The sequence below is a fragment of the Manacus vitellinus genome, unplaced genomic scaffold, assembly GCF_001715985.3.
Source record: "Manacus vitellinus isolate BGI_N305 unplaced genomic scaffold, ASM171598v3 scaffold_16_pilon, whole genome shotgun sequence".
Lineage (NCBI taxonomy): Eukaryota > Metazoa > Chordata > Aves > Passeriformes > Pipridae > Manacus > Manacus vitellinus.
The window spans coordinates 8,270,134-8,286,755 of record NW_021939189.1 but is presented as its reverse complement, the minus strand read 5'-3'; the positions used below and the strand labels follow the sequence as shown (position 1 = coordinate 8,286,755).

At 42.6% G+C, this 16,622-nt stretch overlaps 1 protein-coding gene across 1 annotated transcript in view; it reads right to left on the bottom strand.

The window, feature by feature from the left end:
* Positions 1–49: 49 nt before the first annotated feature.
* TICRR (TOPBP1 interacting checkpoint and replication regulator) overlaps positions 50–16,622 on the bottom strand; it is an 18,715-nt gene continuing 2,142 nt past the window's right edge. Inside the window, exons 2-23 of the mRNA XM_018069482.3 lie at positions 16,458–16,620; positions 15,641–15,914; positions 14,836–15,077; positions 14,334–14,577; positions 13,703–13,838; positions 12,862–13,004; positions 11,966–12,178; positions 11,274–11,422; positions 10,523–10,617; positions 10,071–10,164; positions 9,824–9,903; positions 9,262–9,498; positions 8,593–8,689; positions 8,302–8,374; positions 7,463–7,603; positions 6,885–6,975; positions 6,310–6,371; positions 5,346–5,501; positions 4,451–4,608; positions 1,949–4,241; positions 599–703; positions 50–503 (exon numbers count right to left, since the gene is read on the bottom strand). Of these exons, the coding sequence (XP_017924971.3) occupies positions 385–503; positions 599–703; positions 1,949–4,241; positions 4,451–4,608; positions 5,346–5,501; positions 6,310–6,371; positions 6,885–6,975; positions 7,463–7,603; positions 8,302–8,374; positions 8,593–8,689; positions 9,262–9,498; positions 9,824–9,903; positions 10,071–10,164; positions 10,523–10,617; positions 11,274–11,422; positions 11,966–12,178; positions 12,862–13,004; positions 13,703–13,838; positions 14,334–14,577; positions 14,836–15,077; positions 15,641–15,914; positions 16,458–16,620 (5,365 nt within the window). The 3' untranslated portion in view covers positions 50–384. The remainder of the gene's footprint in view (positions 504–598; positions 704–1,948; positions 4,242–4,450; positions 4,609–5,345; positions 5,502–6,309; positions 6,372–6,884; positions 6,976–7,462; positions 7,604–8,301; positions 8,375–8,592; positions 8,690–9,261; positions 9,499–9,823; positions 9,904–10,070; positions 10,165–10,522; positions 10,618–11,273; positions 11,423–11,965; positions 12,179–12,861; positions 13,005–13,702; positions 13,839–14,333; positions 14,578–14,835; positions 15,078–15,640; positions 15,915–16,457; positions 16,621–16,622) is intronic.

Genomic DNA, 16,622 nt, shown 5'->3' with positions numbered 1-16,622 from the left:
AGCCCCCATTCCTCAGGCTAAAGACAGATTTTTGGATTAAGGGACATTGGTTTATTTTACAAGAAAGCTGTAGAAAAGTGAAAATTCTCCCTCTTGACTTGGGAGAATTGAACCTTCACTACAGAGCTCACTGCAAGCTACCGTAAGAAGAAGTGCCAGAAAGACTGAGACAGGTTTTGTGTGGATGGAGAGATGCTGCAAGCGATGTTTAAAAACACCACAAACTTTTACAGTGGTCCTTAATTCCACTGCCACGTGCTTGCATCCAGTCTCCTACCAACTCAAGGCAGCTCCCATCCAGCACCAAACACAAGGTCCTTGTTAAAAAGTGTGTTGTCCAGCCGGGATAACGATAAATTTCCCATGCTGTCCTGGCTCCAAACTTCAGCAGAGAAGCTTTTTCCGTGAGTAAGTCCTGCTAAGGGGACGCCTCCTGGAAACCCTCATGTGGAATGGAGACAGCTCCTGGTTGGCAGCAATTTGGACAGCATCAGATTCCTCTTCTACAAAAAACAGAAAGAATACATGAAAGCCACAGTTTGCCAGAGTTCACCGGTGACTCCAAGAAGCCGAGTGACAACGGGAGACAAGTTGTTACCTTGGACACACTTCCTCCGAGGCGGCGGTGGGGACAGCAGCGGGGACTGGGTCAGGGCTAGAAGGCTGCTGGTCGAGAGCGTGCTCTTCAAGGGTGGAGTTGAGCCTGGGGAAGCACAGTGAGAAGCTGCAGCAAAACCACTCAACAACTCCAGTGTTAAGTTTCACACACAGCCTTTATGCTACCTCGAAACCGCCAGCAGTACAAGGGATACTTTATCTGAAACAAACCCTAGGCTGGCACAGTGGGTTTCTGGCGTTCAAGAAAGGTTAACAGCAGCCTGGAATTAGCTCTTAGCACATTTAGTTTTCTGAGGTGGTTCAGCAGAAGAATGCTTCACTCTATTAAACTCTTAGTCTTCAGGTAACTCACATGTCCTGGAAGAAAACTGTTACAATCATGATGATATGTAAATACAACCACAAGGGCTGTAGGTACAGAAAGTCTCTTACGGAACCATCTTAAAGCAAAACACTTGTTATTTCATGTCCTAACTATGGACTGATGTTGCTTTAAAGTTTGCCTGTTTTCTTCTGTAATAACTGTTGAAAAAATAAGACACTGCCTCTGTATACAAACCTTTCTTTACAAGAGGAAACAGACACTGAAACTTAATGCAATGACTTCAGAACACCTGCCAGAGTCTCCTGTAACAAGTAATTTCTACAACAATACTGGATTAAGTATTTGGATTAAGTATTTGTGTTAAGGCCTTGTTTACAGATCTGAGACAGCCTATTTCACTGAGGTCAGCTGAATCATCTGTACTCACAGCAAAAGCAAAGATGCAGTTTAAACTTACACACCTACTGACACATTATTGCCAGCAAGGGAATCATTTCTGATACCCACTTGCAACAGGCCCACCACGGGCAGATGGAAAAACTGGTGCACCAATTAATACCAACATCCATAGGACTAACCTTGTCATGGCTCCAAGTCTATGCTGAAACAGCCAAACTTTGGACTTAAGACAGTTGGTTTCAGAGCTGGACACTGGGCAGAAACAGCTAGTGGCATCAACGTGAACCCAAATAAATCATCAGCTCGGTGCAAGTGGGATCCTCCCTCCTCAAGTTCTCAAACTTTCCTTTTAATTCCTCCAGCCTCCTGCTCTTTTATATTTCTCTGATATCTCTCCCATCATTAATACACCATTGATGAACTCCTCATGTCCAGTCTGCCTCTCCACATAATTAACTTCCATGTCTCCTACAAGCCACTCTCCCCTTCCACCTCATTTTCCCTCAGATAGTTACACAGAAAACAACTGTGTTCTTGTTTTTGTCTAAGCCCCATTTTTAACCAAATCTGAATTTCAGTGGAGCATCTTTCATGCCACTTAATTACCTGACAAAAGGAAGACATCGTCATCCCCTAGACTACTGTGCTGCTCCAATGCTTTGAGTGCACACATTCCTGGTTTCTCAGGAAGTACAGAGTCTGTCCTTGATTTGCTTCTGTTTCCCTCATCTGTGGAAAAGTCAGTGAGATCCCAACTGCACCTATCAGTGCACGATCTCTTGGCATCGTGATTCTCCTCCTTTTCTGGTGATAGATAAGTAAAGACCCGCTTCTGAGACTTCAAGCCAAAAGTTCCCATGGCAGAGTCCTCATCAGCCCTGGGTTCAGAGTCACTAGGAGATGCCTGATCCTGGAGCCTGCAAATCCCTTCCAGTTCAAATTCCCCAGGAGTATTTGTTACTTTGCTGCTGAGATGCTCTGAGATCCTCATCACTCTTTCTCTGCCTGCTGACATCCATGTCCTTTCATCAGCATTCCTCTCGCTCTGACCACAGCTCGTGCTGGCAGTGCTGCCTGCTGCTCTCTTTCTCCGAGGCCAGTCCTTGATGGCATCTGGGGTAGTCTTCCCCTTCTGCTTTGGAGAAGGCGTCTGGAAAACTCCTGCTTCCATGGGGAAGGGGGAAGTGACGTTAGAGGCACAGCTTGTTGGGGTGTATGACTGGCATATGTAGGTCTGGCCCGCACCTTTCCCAGGTGTACTGTGGAAAGAACGACAGCAGGACGGTGAAACACAGGCAGCTGCCAGTTTTCCTGGGTGCTTGCTACACAAGGTCATAGCAAGATCACTAAAGGGGCTTTCTCCTCCCTTGGATTTGCTGGCACTTGCTTCAGGTTGAACTTCCAATGATGAGCAAGAGCCAATTTTCTTAATGCGAAGTTTGGGCAGGCCTGAAGCTTGCATTTCCATTTCAACTTCATAGGTCGGTGGGCTGGCAGAAGGCAGTTTGTTACCATTTTTAGGAGTGGAGAACTTGGCTACAAGTTGAGGATCTCCCATCCGTGCTGCAGCCTCCCGCTGCCTCCTGTCTGCAGTGCAGCGCAAGGAATAGGCTGTGGCAGACTTTGGCACAGGAGGCGACGCGCTCAGGGCAAATCTGGAGCGTCTCTTGAGACTTGGAGCCTTCAGCGCCATACATTCTTCCCTCACCAGAGTTCTTGGTTCCAAGTCATCACTAACTGTTTGCAAATCACTTAGGGAGGACTCACAGGTGTTTGCAATGGAGATCCCCTCCTCAACCAATGGCTCACAGTCTATCTCAGCATCCTGTGCATGCACCTGCTCTCCAGCAAAAGGCTTTGGAGACAAATGCTTTTCCAAGTTTTCCAAGTCCTCTCTTGAAGGAGACTTTTGAGATGCTACATCCATCTGTTTATTTTTCTGCAACACAGAGGTATTTTCAGTAACTTGAGACTGATGAGGCTGAAGGCTTTCTACAGAACAGTTACCACTATCATGACTGTCCCTATTTTCAGAAGGTGCTGCACATGCAAGCATGAGGTTCTCTTCTCTAGAATCTGGTTCACAATTAGCCTGCTTGGATGTGTGAAGCAGGGACCTCAGTGAAGTGCCAGTAATACCTGGAGACTTCTGAGAAGATGGTTTAGATGCACTAAGTTCCTGGTCAGACTCCCCAGCCTGTGCACGGGAAGCAGAGGAGATTGTCACAGTGTTCATGGAACTTCCACAGAGCAGAGAACTGCAGAGAGGCTCGAGCCTCACAACAAGCTGAGGTATTTCTGTACTCAGTGGGCTTGTAAACAACTTTGAACCTGGATCTTCGGGTTTCCTGGGAGTCCTTTTAGTTGCTTCAGATAACGGATCAGACTGCATCTGAATTTCCTTTGTGAGGATTTGCCTCCGAGCACCAACTGGAGATGCTAATTTTGAGAGGTATCTCAAGGAACGTCTTGGAGTTTGCAGTTCTGTAAAACACCTTTCCTGGATGGCAGAGGGGGAAGAAGTAGTTGGATTTGAATCTGTTGGAGACAATAATGAGGCACTGAGTGCTGTGAACTCTTTGTGTTCTGATGTTTGTAAGACAGACTCTTTGCAAGGAGGGGAAAGTCTTTGTGCTGTAGAACAGTCCTCAGAAGTTACCTGCAGAAAGTGAACCCTCTTACTTTCAGTTAAAGCAGATGGCGACTTAACCCTTTGTGCAGGAGGAGAAAAGTACTTTCCCAAACACTTAGCTACAGTCTGCTTAGTTGCTGGACTTTTGCCAGGAGTCTTCTCCAGCTTCTGTGGTGTCCTGTGGGCAATGCGAGGTGATCTCCTTGGTGGCTTACTGGCAGAATTCAGCAGCTTGCAGGCAAATTTATGAGGTGTTTTCCTAGGAGTCTGCAGGAGAAAAAATAAATTAAAGAATCATGCTTGTTCTATTCCAACAGTATCATCTACCCATCTCCTTATTTACTTCCTAAAATTTAAAACACAACCCTCCATTTGATTAGACTTAACAAACACTAAATTTAAGATGCATAGGTCTGATTAAACATGAATAGAAAAACAGGATGAGAAGAAAGAGAGAGGGAGGTAATTGTTTCTACCTGACAGGAGGTTACTTCCTCTAAGTGTAAGGAGTCTTTTCTCGTTCTCCTCTTTCCAGGTGAATGCTTCACTGCAGGACTACACTTGTCAGTGACTGCACCAAAGAAAAACCTCTTGGGAGTCTGCACAGGGGGGATCTCTGAATGCTGCTTAAGGCCTATAAAATGAAACAGTACAATTCAACTAACACAACTAATGTGCCACAATTGTCTGAATCATTTCAGATGTAGGAAAAAGTAGTGTAAAAAGCTCATATCCCTGGCATGTTCTTTTCTAGCCAAACGTTAAAGCTTCACCAGAATTATGGTTATTTCCCAATATGAAATTAATATCCATCTGTAGAAAGAGCACTTCAATGGCAAAAAAATGTACAAGATAGCTCAGCCTCTTATTCTATTTATAGCTTGTAGCTTTAGATAGTTCTGGTTCATGACTAAGGATTCTAGTAAGTACAATATAAAGAACTAAGTGTCACCATTTTTAGCTGATAATCCTACTGAGAAAGCCAGCAAAGAAGATCCCATCAGTCACCGCTTTATGCTGCCACAGAGCAGACTGAAAGTAAGCTTCAGGATTTCTGTCCCATATTTTACAAGGATTTCACTGCATTTAAGGAATACAGACTGACAATCAGTGGTATTCTGTTAGATGGGCCTGACTGGTTTCTTAAGTTGGCAGTGAATTCATCATCGAAATAGCTGCCTTACCATCCTCCAAATTCAGATTACCAATTAAAAATAATTACTGGGGATGAATTTCTGTCTACGGAAGATATTACATGACAGCTCTTAGCTTCTTACAGTGTCTTGTAGAGCCAAATCAAATCAAACTCAGAGCTATCCATGTCAGCTTTTCAGATCAGCAGTATCAGTCTGCTCAAATCCCAGTCAGTACCTTCTACATCCTGCAGTGCACAGCTCTCCTCTTCTTGTCCCTGGTGGACGCGCTGTGAATTCTTTGAGCTTCGCTGTGTAGTGGAATAGAAAGCACTGGAGCAGGTCCTGTTCAAAGATAGCTGTTTGATGCGTGGGCTTCTTCTCAAACTTGCTTCTGAAAAGGTAAGAACATTGGAGACTGAGCCTTCCTTCTCCCTCAGCAATGGGCACATCATCAGGAACAGTTTGTAACTGAAACAGGCACACTCCAAGAAGAAAATTCCGTACAACAAACTACCTCACACATGGAGGCAAGTGTGTGAAGAAAGCTTCAACTTTCTTGAGGATCTGGAATTTTTATGCATATAAATCTCATTCTAAACTATGATGCCCCCTCCTCTAAGTCATAGTTACTCTCATTCCTCTCTAGCAATTATATGGAAAGGAATGCTAGAAAAGCCATGTTCAATGCAAGTTATATCCAGGTTAAAAGACTGGTTAATTCTCGTCTCTTTTTTTGTTGTGATTTCATCTTCCTGCTTGCCCAGCCATGCTGTTTTCCTCTTCCTTCCTGGGATAAGGAACAGCAGTAGCCAACATAAGAGACACTCCACAGAGCCAGGTGGCTGTCTGTTACAGCAGGAATCAGAGCAGTATTAAGGTCACAGCACAACATGGTGAAGTTACATTAAAAAAAAAGCATGTGCTGGTTTGACAGTAATTACAGAAGCTCAGAATCTTGTTCACCCTCAAAGTCCTTCATGCATTTTCATTTACAAGAGTTACTATCTACCTTTCTTTCCTAACTTCTACTACACAGGGCTGTTAAAGCAGTGAGCAGCAAGTGGTTCTATCAGAGGCAGCTGTGCTCCACCAACAGAACAGTACAACACTTCTGTACTGACTACTACGTAAATTGAAACACGCTTATCTTACAAGCTACAACACAGCCAAACCACCTTTCATGAAAAATCAGTGCTTACCATATATAGCCTTCTCTGGAGATTCTTCTACAACACCAGTGTCACAACCTAGATCAGAAGACCTTGAGAAACAACAGACATTTTGGTCTTAGCATACTAAGCACACTGACAGGAACGGAACTTTTCCCAGAGACTGAAAAGTAGTACTCCATCCTACACCAATATGTTGCTTTGTGGGCTACTCTAAGTGAGAAATTACTGAGTGCTTTGCCTCCTATTAACACACGATTTAGCATGGGTTACTCCCTAGCTGTACAGGTAGCAGTTCTACATGGAAGTAAATGCTAGAATTCAACCTGGAGTCCACAAAATACAGCATAGGCCTTTTCAGAAGCCCTTGAATCAGCAACTGAACCTCAAGAGACATTAGCTGCAGGAATTAAAGCAGCCTGACCTACATGATGGAAGCAGCAGTATTCCCCCCACTTAAGCAATGGAACTCAGCCTCCACTGGTTCTCTTACTGCCTTAAGCAAAGATGACACTTTGACCACAAAGATACCTGGTACTTGTGCTCATAACCATTATTTAGACATCCAATACTTACTGAAGAAACTTAGAAAGAACTTAACTCACCGGCCTTTGATCTGCTTTTGTAGGAGTCTCCCGGAGACCTGCTTATGTAGTGGTGTTTCTGCAACTCTCTTGGTCAACAACTTGCGATGATCTAAAAATCATGCAAGAGCTGTAACATCACACAATTATAAAGCACTTGGGACAAGTAAATAAACACAGTTTTGTACAGGCTTCAGCTTAAGGACAGTCTGTACAGAATCACTGTGCACCAGCCTTCCAGCATTCACAAGCTATCATGATTTCAGAGTCCAGTGTCCACACCTCCTTCCCACTCAGTATTATTAATAGTACCATGTCAGACAGAGTTAATCTACTGAGATTTCTTCATCTTTCTTTCACAGATCCTTTTTTAATCAAAAATTTTTAACACTGGATTTCTTTGAGATGTAGAGTTCAGTAAAAAATAGGTTTCAGTTTCAATACCATCAATATTCACCCTCCAAACACCACAGCAATGGCCACCTTTTCTCTTTATTGAAAAACAGATTATAATTGTTTCATAGAACTGAGAAAGCAAAAATAGGAATTTTAGCAAAAACTCCTCTCCAACAATCCTACACGTGCAAGTCATGTCCTACCTTTGGTGCCTTCATCAGTGCATTTGTACTTTAAGCCTTCCACAGCAGATACTGACTGGCTTCTAAGCATCTTTTTCAGAGACCTTTTCGATGGTGAAAGTATCTCTTCATTGAAGAGGTTCCTCCTTACCTTTGTAACTTCTGTGAAGCAAGAAAAGATCAAATTAAAAATAGGAGGAAAAAAGGAAAAAAAAAATCACAGGAAGGTAATTTTGTCAGGACACCAGAGACGGGAAAAATACACCAACATGGTAAGACAACTTTTTAGAGGCCAGAAAGCATTGAAAAGTTGTTTTTTCTGCTACTGGAACATGTCCTCCTCTAAATCCACTCCAGACTTCTCTTATAAATTTGTATTATTTACATTATCCCAACAATAAGCTACAAGAAGGTGCCATAGCAGAACAAGCAGCCAGTCAGTGTCCATGTGGAGCAGCATTAGGTGCACTACAAAATCTCAACTGAAACACATTGGTTCAGAGAACAATAAATGTGGGATTTATTTTCATTAATTATTTTGTGGGGTGATATCCTGTTTCCAGATATAGGAATTTAATCTTGTCCCGATTTTCTTTTCAGGACAGAGAAGATGGAAATAATTTCAAGATTCAAGGAAGAATGGAAAGGTTTTTTTTTGGAGGATGCAGGATTTAACTTTTCTGCACATGAGCACACAGAATACCGTGTATCTTTTCCTCAAAGTTTTTACAGAATTCAGCAAAACTTCCTTCTCATTTCCAATGTGCCTCAGCATAATTTCATCGTGGTTCACTAAATTTTACAGGGAGAACATGTGCTGAAGATGCACCTTTCCATGAAAAAGCTAGAAGTCAATATACCTTGCACTGCTTCTTTTTGTGACAAAGGCATCTGTTGGGACTTCTCAGGAGCAAGGTAAGAACGGGAGTTCTCCTGAAACAAAGAAGAAATCAGCCTCACCAGCAGCGCAATGTTATGTTTAATTAAGCATATTAACTGTAAGCTCTGAACTACACACTTCAATTTCTCCTTCAAGGCGATTTGATCTCTGTACAGCTGACACAGGGTACACTTACTAGGGGAATACAGAGCAAGAGTTTTTTGCACTCAAGTGTCACAACTCACACATAACCCTTTTGGAAGAGTTTTACCTTTCTGATGGGATTCTTGGCCATCTTGGGAATTTCAATTTGACGCAAGTTCTGTGGTGCTTCTGTCATGCTCCTGTGTCTGGCTAACACATGATTCCTTTAGAAAGTATACAAAGACTAAGTTAGCATAAGACCAGAAGCACAGTTATCAACCTACTGACAATTAAAGTTAGGTTTGACTCTAGAGATAGGAAGTGTTTACCTAAATTGATTGCAAACTGCATTAGTACCTCACTTACTACAACACTGAAGGATGATTTGCAATATAAATAGCTATTCCTAACTTTAAGGTTGGTATTGAAGCTTATTCACAATTTGTTAAAACATACACAGAATTCCCAACAGAGAACTACAGTAAATCAGTTTTAACTTTAACAATATAGGGTCACCTACTGCAGAGCAGAACATCCTTTTCCTTTCATGGAAGATGCTCATGTACTTTTGCATAAGATGCAAATACACAATCAAGATTATGTTTTCATACGGTCAACAATGGCTAGTTAAAATGAAAAATTAGAGCCCCTAATATTTCTTTCAGGCTTGCAGAGTTATGAGCAGGTGTCTGTTTGCCCCAGCCAGCTATTCAGCAACAGAAACCTGCAGCTTAGATAACTCCTCAGTTACAGCCCAGGCTGCAACAAAAAGCTGCCTCCTGTTTGGAATTATTACCTTCTCTTCTGGGCAGATCTGGTGCGCAGCTCCTCCAGCTGGTCACTCTCTGTGCGAACAGTGCTGGGAGTCAAGACAGACGATAAAGACGGTGGAAGGCCTGGAGATTTGCTGTCCAGAGTCATGGAGTCATCACTGAAGAAGTCTGAAGGCAGAACAGCTGCCAGCTTCGGGGGTATTTGTGTACCGAGACCGTAGTAAATATCTCCAAGAGTCTTTGGTATAGAATTCATGTACCTGGAGCAGCAGAGAGAACCCACATCAAATACATTCCCACTCAAACTTGTTGGTGTTTCAGTCCCAAGGTTTGAACTAAATCCTTGTTCTTACATGTTAATTAAAAAAAAACCAACCAAATATCAACTGGGCTTTTTAATTAGTTTACTTACTTATCGGTTGCTCTTTCTTTAATCAAAACATAAACGTAACAAACAACATGTCTAAATTTCTGCAAATTACAAAGATGCAGCAAATCAAAGCTGTAGATTGCTGTCTAGTCACAGACAACATCCAACCAAAACCACAGTCCCCAGTAACATTTCAGTCATGCTGAAGAACTCACAATTCCAGTATTTCCTCTAGAAACTTAGTAAGATACCCCGGGTCTTCGGTCAGACATAAAATGCGCAGCACATCTGTCATCTGGAAGAGAAAGTCAGGTGGGAAAATGGATTAAGTTGGGACAGCTGCGGCATCAGATATTTTAGCAAGGAATATAGTGTTAGAGTAATATCAAAGGAAAACTGCAGGTTCCAGGTCTGCATTTCTAGTGCCACCTAGAAACACAACTCGCTCTATAATTTACTTGCCTCTTCCAACAGCTGCTCCATTTCGTCAGCATTGCTTTGCAGCGAAGGGCACTGAAGGCACAACTCAAGGCGCAAAAATACCTGAAGTCGGCACCTAAGAAAACAAGTAATTATCCACTACCTTTTTTTCTAATGGAAGCAGCATATTTACTGCAAAAGGTGTGCTCAAAAAAGCAATGGGAAGGGAAGTAGCTCCTTTTGACAGCATAATCTAGTTAGCATTTCATTTTGGTGGCAGGGGAGATGCCTCATTTCAGATATAGGCTGCACTGCTTATCACACAGCATGGGCATATTTGCATTTAATGAAATGGTTTTACTGTGACCAGAGATTCTCCTTGAAATTTTTGCCCCATGTCAATACTTTTCCATTTGTACAAAAATGCCACCATTAAAAATTGCTAACCAACTCCACAGAATCTCAGAAGCTGAAGTAAATACAGTGTCTCATACTCTCTGACTTTGGTCTCCTTCTGTGAGCCGTGCTGTTGTCTGAGCATTTTGCTGGTCTTCAGGAGATGGTTTCTGACTCTTTCCACACAGGCCACCTGCAAACACACATAATTACAATAAAACCTTCAATTCTGTTCCCTGTCTGTAGGGCAGGTTCCCTCCTGGCTTCGGTCATCCCCCTAAGCCATTCTTTTGGGAATAGCCCAATTTTTTCTCTTTTGTTTCAAGGAAAGGAATTATCTTTTTCTTTCAGCAGCAAAGTCACAATGAGAAATAGAAAAACTGTGATCTTGAAATCACAGAGGTCGCTTGCAGCTTCAGGTCCTCCTCAGTTACTATGGATTTGTTTCTCACAGTATTTTTCTTCAATTATTCAAAAGTTTACCAATTTTGGTTTCAGGTTATTTTAAGTCTATGCATAGTATTAAAGACTGTAAATACCTTCTTTAAATACATTTTTTCAAGAATGTATTTAAAAATACTGCCTTTGAAATTAGGATTTGGAAGGAGGTCAATGTAAAGGGAGGACATCTGTTGCAACCTTTAGCAAAGGTGTGTAAATGGGTAACTGAACTGGATTTTCCTACATTCGTCTACAACTACCCAGTTTGTCAGTATTGAATCAACAGATAGAAGCAGTGATTGTGGTTTCAACTACATGCAGCTGCACATAAAACTTCAGAGATGAAGGAAATAGTAAAAACTCCAACTTCCAGATCAGTAACAACCCTGCCCACGTGCTCTTACCTACCTCTTTCTCTTTGAAATCTTGTACTTTCAAGAACCTTTTAATGGCCGTGATCATATTCTGGGCACACGCAGATAACTGAATTCCCTCAGCAACAGCCTTCTGGTAGCTCTCTATTAAGCGGGACTGCAGCTCCTCCTCTGTTTGGAAGTCTGCAAGGGAAATGGTCTGTGTTAACTCAATGCCTGTTTACCACAACTCATTCCAACTGAGGAGGAAAACAGAGGAGGTCAAAAATATTTTCTCCAGCAAAGATGCATCAAGCCCACAGAACACTAACAGAACCAGTCCCAGGTCCAGACCCATGACATTATTATAAGTTAAATCAAGTTTATAATCAGAAATCAAATTTTGCTTAAGGTGAGCAAACTTTCAGGCTACTACAGCAGTCAAGAAATGCCCTTTATTTCTACCTAATTAGTAAAGAGGACTACATTTCCAGTTACACCTTGATGGGTGCTTCCCTCTACCTATTTTGGTTAAATAAAGAGAGAGAAGGGTAGAAAAAAATTACTATTCTTTGCGACGCTGAAGATACAGAAACCCAAACATTGATCTGCTCCCTGGCACTGAATACTGCACTATTAACCTTCCCTTTCCCTTCCATAAAAATCCTCTATGAACTCCTGTATCAGGATATCGAAAGTTCATATGAGATATATCAGGATAGGAAGATACCAGGACTTAACACACACCAATTGGTATTTTAAGTGCCTTTTCCTTTCCTTCCACCTTGTCATCCAATCTTTTTGCTGAAAGCTTCTGTGGAACCTTCTCATTCACTGCAGGTGGTACAGCATCAGGTTGAAACTTCTGAGCTTTTACATTCAGTCTTGCTACATTGAGCATCTGCAGGGATCTGGACATGGTCTTCATCTTCTGCCTGACTGGAGTTCGGGGAACTCCACCTACAGTGCCATAAAAAAAAAAAAAAGGAGTTTTACCATCAGGGACACTGGGGCAGGAACTCTGCCTGAGGCAGAGCACAACACTGAACTCTGTGTTATCATCAAGTGAGACCAATAACCTTCAGGAGGAAAACATGGCCCAAAAGGTTGGCATTTCTCCATGAAATCCATGTACAGGCAGTGTAGCAGGCAGCTACTTCTCCAAGTAAAAAGTGGATGAAAACTACTGCTCTGCATAAGAACTTATATAGGTATAATGAAAAGTTATATATATAGGAAGCAATTTTATATCACAGAAATAGAACCAGCTGACAGAGCAGGGCTTGGGGATACATCAACTGTGGTTAGTGTAGGGAAATGCAATGATTAAATTCTTCTAGAAGAAAATGTTTTATTTCTCTAATAAGAATAAAGTTGAGAGGTTGTAATATTTACTCGTAGTTGGAGCAGTCCTTGTTTCAAACTGCAGAGCTCTGCATGTTGCTTTTGTCAGTCACTGCACAGCCTTGAATTGCAGTAATTTGGCTTCTACTACAGGACAAACCTAATACTAATATGGAAATGAGACCATCCCTAAACAAAAAAATCTAAAGCATGCCACTACCCAGCAGAGCACAGATCTCTGGGGTTCACACATCATCTTTTATTGACAACAGGCACACATAATCCCAAAGTATACATACGTCTTTTTTTGTTATTTCCTGGCCCAGCTGTAGCAGATGTTTCACTGAATTTTCTCTGGTACAGATCAGATAGACTTTCTGAGAGCTCCACATCAGACTGGTCTGCATCATCCTTCCCATTAGCACAAGGAACCTGCAGAAGCCTATAATGAAAGAGCAAATCAATACAGTTATCAAAAAAAGATGGGAATGGGAGGCATATCCCTGTGGACAAAAACAAGGCTTTTCTAGGTTCCAGTCCACAACAATATAGTGCAAGTAGCACATGCCAGTAACTCCTTCATCACCTGTTCCCCAACACACTTAAGAGATACAGAAAACCCAAACCACCTTTAAAAGGGTCACACCAAGTTGGAAACAAGTGTTACATTGATGTACAATGGATACACCACTGCCCTGTACCCCAAAACCACATAAGTAGCTTCGTGCTTTCTAAATTACCCTGCATTAGGCTTTTTTTTGTTTCACTCAGCAAGCTCTTTGAAGAAAGCAAGCTCATTCATTACAAGTAAATACCAACTGTGAGAACACAACCACTATCTTCAGTATCTTGCAGTGGATCTTATCATACCATAAGAAAAGCTGAAGTCTGACATTTCCCAAGTAGCTTAAGGTCATTTTAAGTGACCTGTATCATTCCTGAGACTGTCAAGATTTTAATGCACACAAACTGCTACCAACAGATAATGAAGGAAAAGCCCACTAAAAACTGAGTACAGAAATAAAAGCACTAGAAAAGCACTTAATTCTAGAACTCTAAGCAATGCTACAGCCATACTCCCTTGACAGGAAGCAGAAATCCTTGATTATTACTCATGAGAGATATGTTTCAGAAAAATACCTGAAGGACTCCATCAAATCTGAGCTTGCTCCACAAGCATTTGATGCAGGATACCATGTTTCCAGCACTGAAGGATGCCAGCCCCCTGTATGGGACAGTTCCCGTTGGACCCACTCTGGCACTGGAGTTTCTTCTCCTGTGAGAACACACACACACACAAATAAGAAAAACTAAATTAAGTGGCAAAAAGTCCCAGCCTTCATAGAGGCTCCCCAACCTTTGATCCTGGAGAGGCAATTTCATAGCTAATACAACAGGCCTTGAGACTCCTGAGGAAGATTCACTCGAACATAAAACAGCTGCCTTGCAACCACACCCAAAGGCTTTACTGGCCAGGGATGGCCTATGTGACACATTCTAGGAAACCTCCTTCTAAAAACCTGTCCCCAAGCACACATAGCTGCATTTTATCTACAAGCTAATGGAAGCTAACACTTTGTCAATAAAACAGAAAGGTACAACCATGCAGATTTCTGCATCACCTCACAAGGCCTGAGCTACAGTTGACAAAATGAACAAGTTGTGAAAACCAGAGACGCCTCACTGAGAAAATCATTAGCTTTAGATCCTTCCACTCTAAGTCAGATCTAGAGATCAAAAGAGGGAGAGTTTTGCATTTCCTGACACCTACCCAGACTGGCCAGCGGATCTTCCACCGACATGTCAATTTTACTCAAAACACTGTTCACAATCTCTGGGAGATGAAGAGCAGAGTCTTGGGAAGAGTCCTCCACTACAGCTCCTTCCAGGCTGCATCGCTGAACTTCAGCGGTCCTCTCAGTACCAAGCACAGTCAGAACTGCAGCACCCTCAGAAAGCGGAGACAGAACAGCAGTGCAGGGGCACCAAGTTTTAGACAGAGATACCTCAGCAACCTATATTTAAAAAGAAAAAAAAGGGAAAAGAAAAATGTTTACTTTATCTATAAATATGGAGACCAAAGGAGCACAGATACTTTCCAAACAGGTTATAGACTTGCATGACCTTCTAAAGAAGGTCCTTCTAGATTCAAATGAGCAATTTGCAGTGCAGCAATTACCACTATCATTGTCTTCACAACACGATACTGTCACCCCTTTTGTCACAGGTCATTTCAGAATAGGTGTTAGTTTGAGACAAAGAGGAATATTTACCATGTGCAGTCCTTCAGTCACCAGAGTCCTTAACAGCTGATGAAACAGTGACCTGTTACATCCTGCCTGCTCAGCCTGAGAGCTCTGCAGTATCCAGCTCTCCGTGAGGAAGTGGCGAGCCTGTACCAAGTTCCAGTCCATCAAGTTTCCTTTCAGAAAGATGTTGACTGGACTCTGCAGTTGTCTTTGGCCCATGGTAAGAGGTTCCAGGATCACAGCACAGCTTTCCTGCTTCTTTCCTCCTGTGCAAGGATAGGATAAAGTAAAAGTCTGAAGGCAAGTAAAATGGGTTTTCCAATCCAGGTAAAGAGACAACTTCAATGCAAAAAAGACGATTTCCAAGATTAAAGGGGAAATATACTCAGCCATAAGTGTACTACAGAACTGACCTCCTCCCCAAGCCCTGAAGGAGCTGACTGCATGAAGGGACCACTGAAGAAAGGGCCCGTGCATGCTGCATGTTGCTTTAAAGCTAACCTGTTTTCTTTTGAAGGGGCTTTTTATCTGTATCCTTATTTTAGATAAATTGAATAACTGTATAAGAAAAGGGAGTACGCTGCTACAGTAAAGATCTCTTCACCCAAAAGTCTAGAAGCATGGAAAACTGAAGAGGCTAAATCAGAAATATGGGCTAACAGCTCTCAGAGGAACTAGAGCATATCCTGAACTTTTTTTAAAAAAAAACCTAGGCTTTTAAATACTGAAGTTACTTCTACACATACTATTCACAAGGTAAGGTCATCAAGGACCCTGCATGAGAGCTGTTACCAGCGTGCACATCTATATTTTTCTTTTCTTTTATTACCAGGCATGCTGAGAAACAACGTTCCTTCTTGCTGGGGAAACACTGATCGATACACAGAGGGCTTTGAGAACAAGCAGTTCAGAGTCGCATCCAGGGGCAGGAGTGTGGTCCAAGACACTGGGAAACTGAAGTCTCCAAGGAAGGACTGAGCAACATCTGCCCTAGGGTGACTCAAACAGTGCACCAAGGCTTCAGCTGGCAAAATGGTGCCTCCTGTCTGACAGATCAGTTCAAACATTGTCCAGTATCCAACGTGATCTGGGGCTTCGATCAGCTGGAATAAAGTAACAGAGAGGTCTCAAGTTAACGTTGGCAGTGAGAGAACCTTCATCCAAAGAAAGAAAGATTGAATGCTTTTAACAAAACTGGCATATGAAATAGATACAAAGCATCTAAATACGGTGCTTTCCAAGTGTTTTTATGGACTTTATCAGCCTTCACAGGAAGCTGATAAAGAAAACACACTTCCCACTGAATTAAGAGCTAGCCAAAATTTTCAAGCTTGGGTTTTTGAATCTGGTATCCACACACCTGAACCATGAGACTGCTTATCTGCAATTCTTAATAGCTGTAACTCCCCTCTAACTCAAAGCACAAGAGGACCCATCAATATCAGCCCATCAGTATCTCAGCCTCCACGTGGATGATTCTATCTGAGTTTTCAGTCCCTTGCTGAAGATTATGGGGCAGTAACTGAGGAGCTTTCACTACCTCCCAAAGACTACAGCAGAAAACTGTCCCCCCTTGTTATACAGGAGGGCAGCGGGGCGCCCCGCCACTGCTCAGAGCTGAAAGCTGTGCGGTATAACCTTGTTACCTGAGCCCGCTCGGCGGTGTCCACCCAGAACAGCGTGATCTTCTGCTCCGCCAGCAGCTCCTGGACACTCCTGGGCAGGAGTTTCTCCGCCAGCTCCTGCGCCGTGGGCGGCTCTCCAGGGGAGGAGGGGGCATCGCTCCCCGACACGAACCGCCGGAGTTCCCT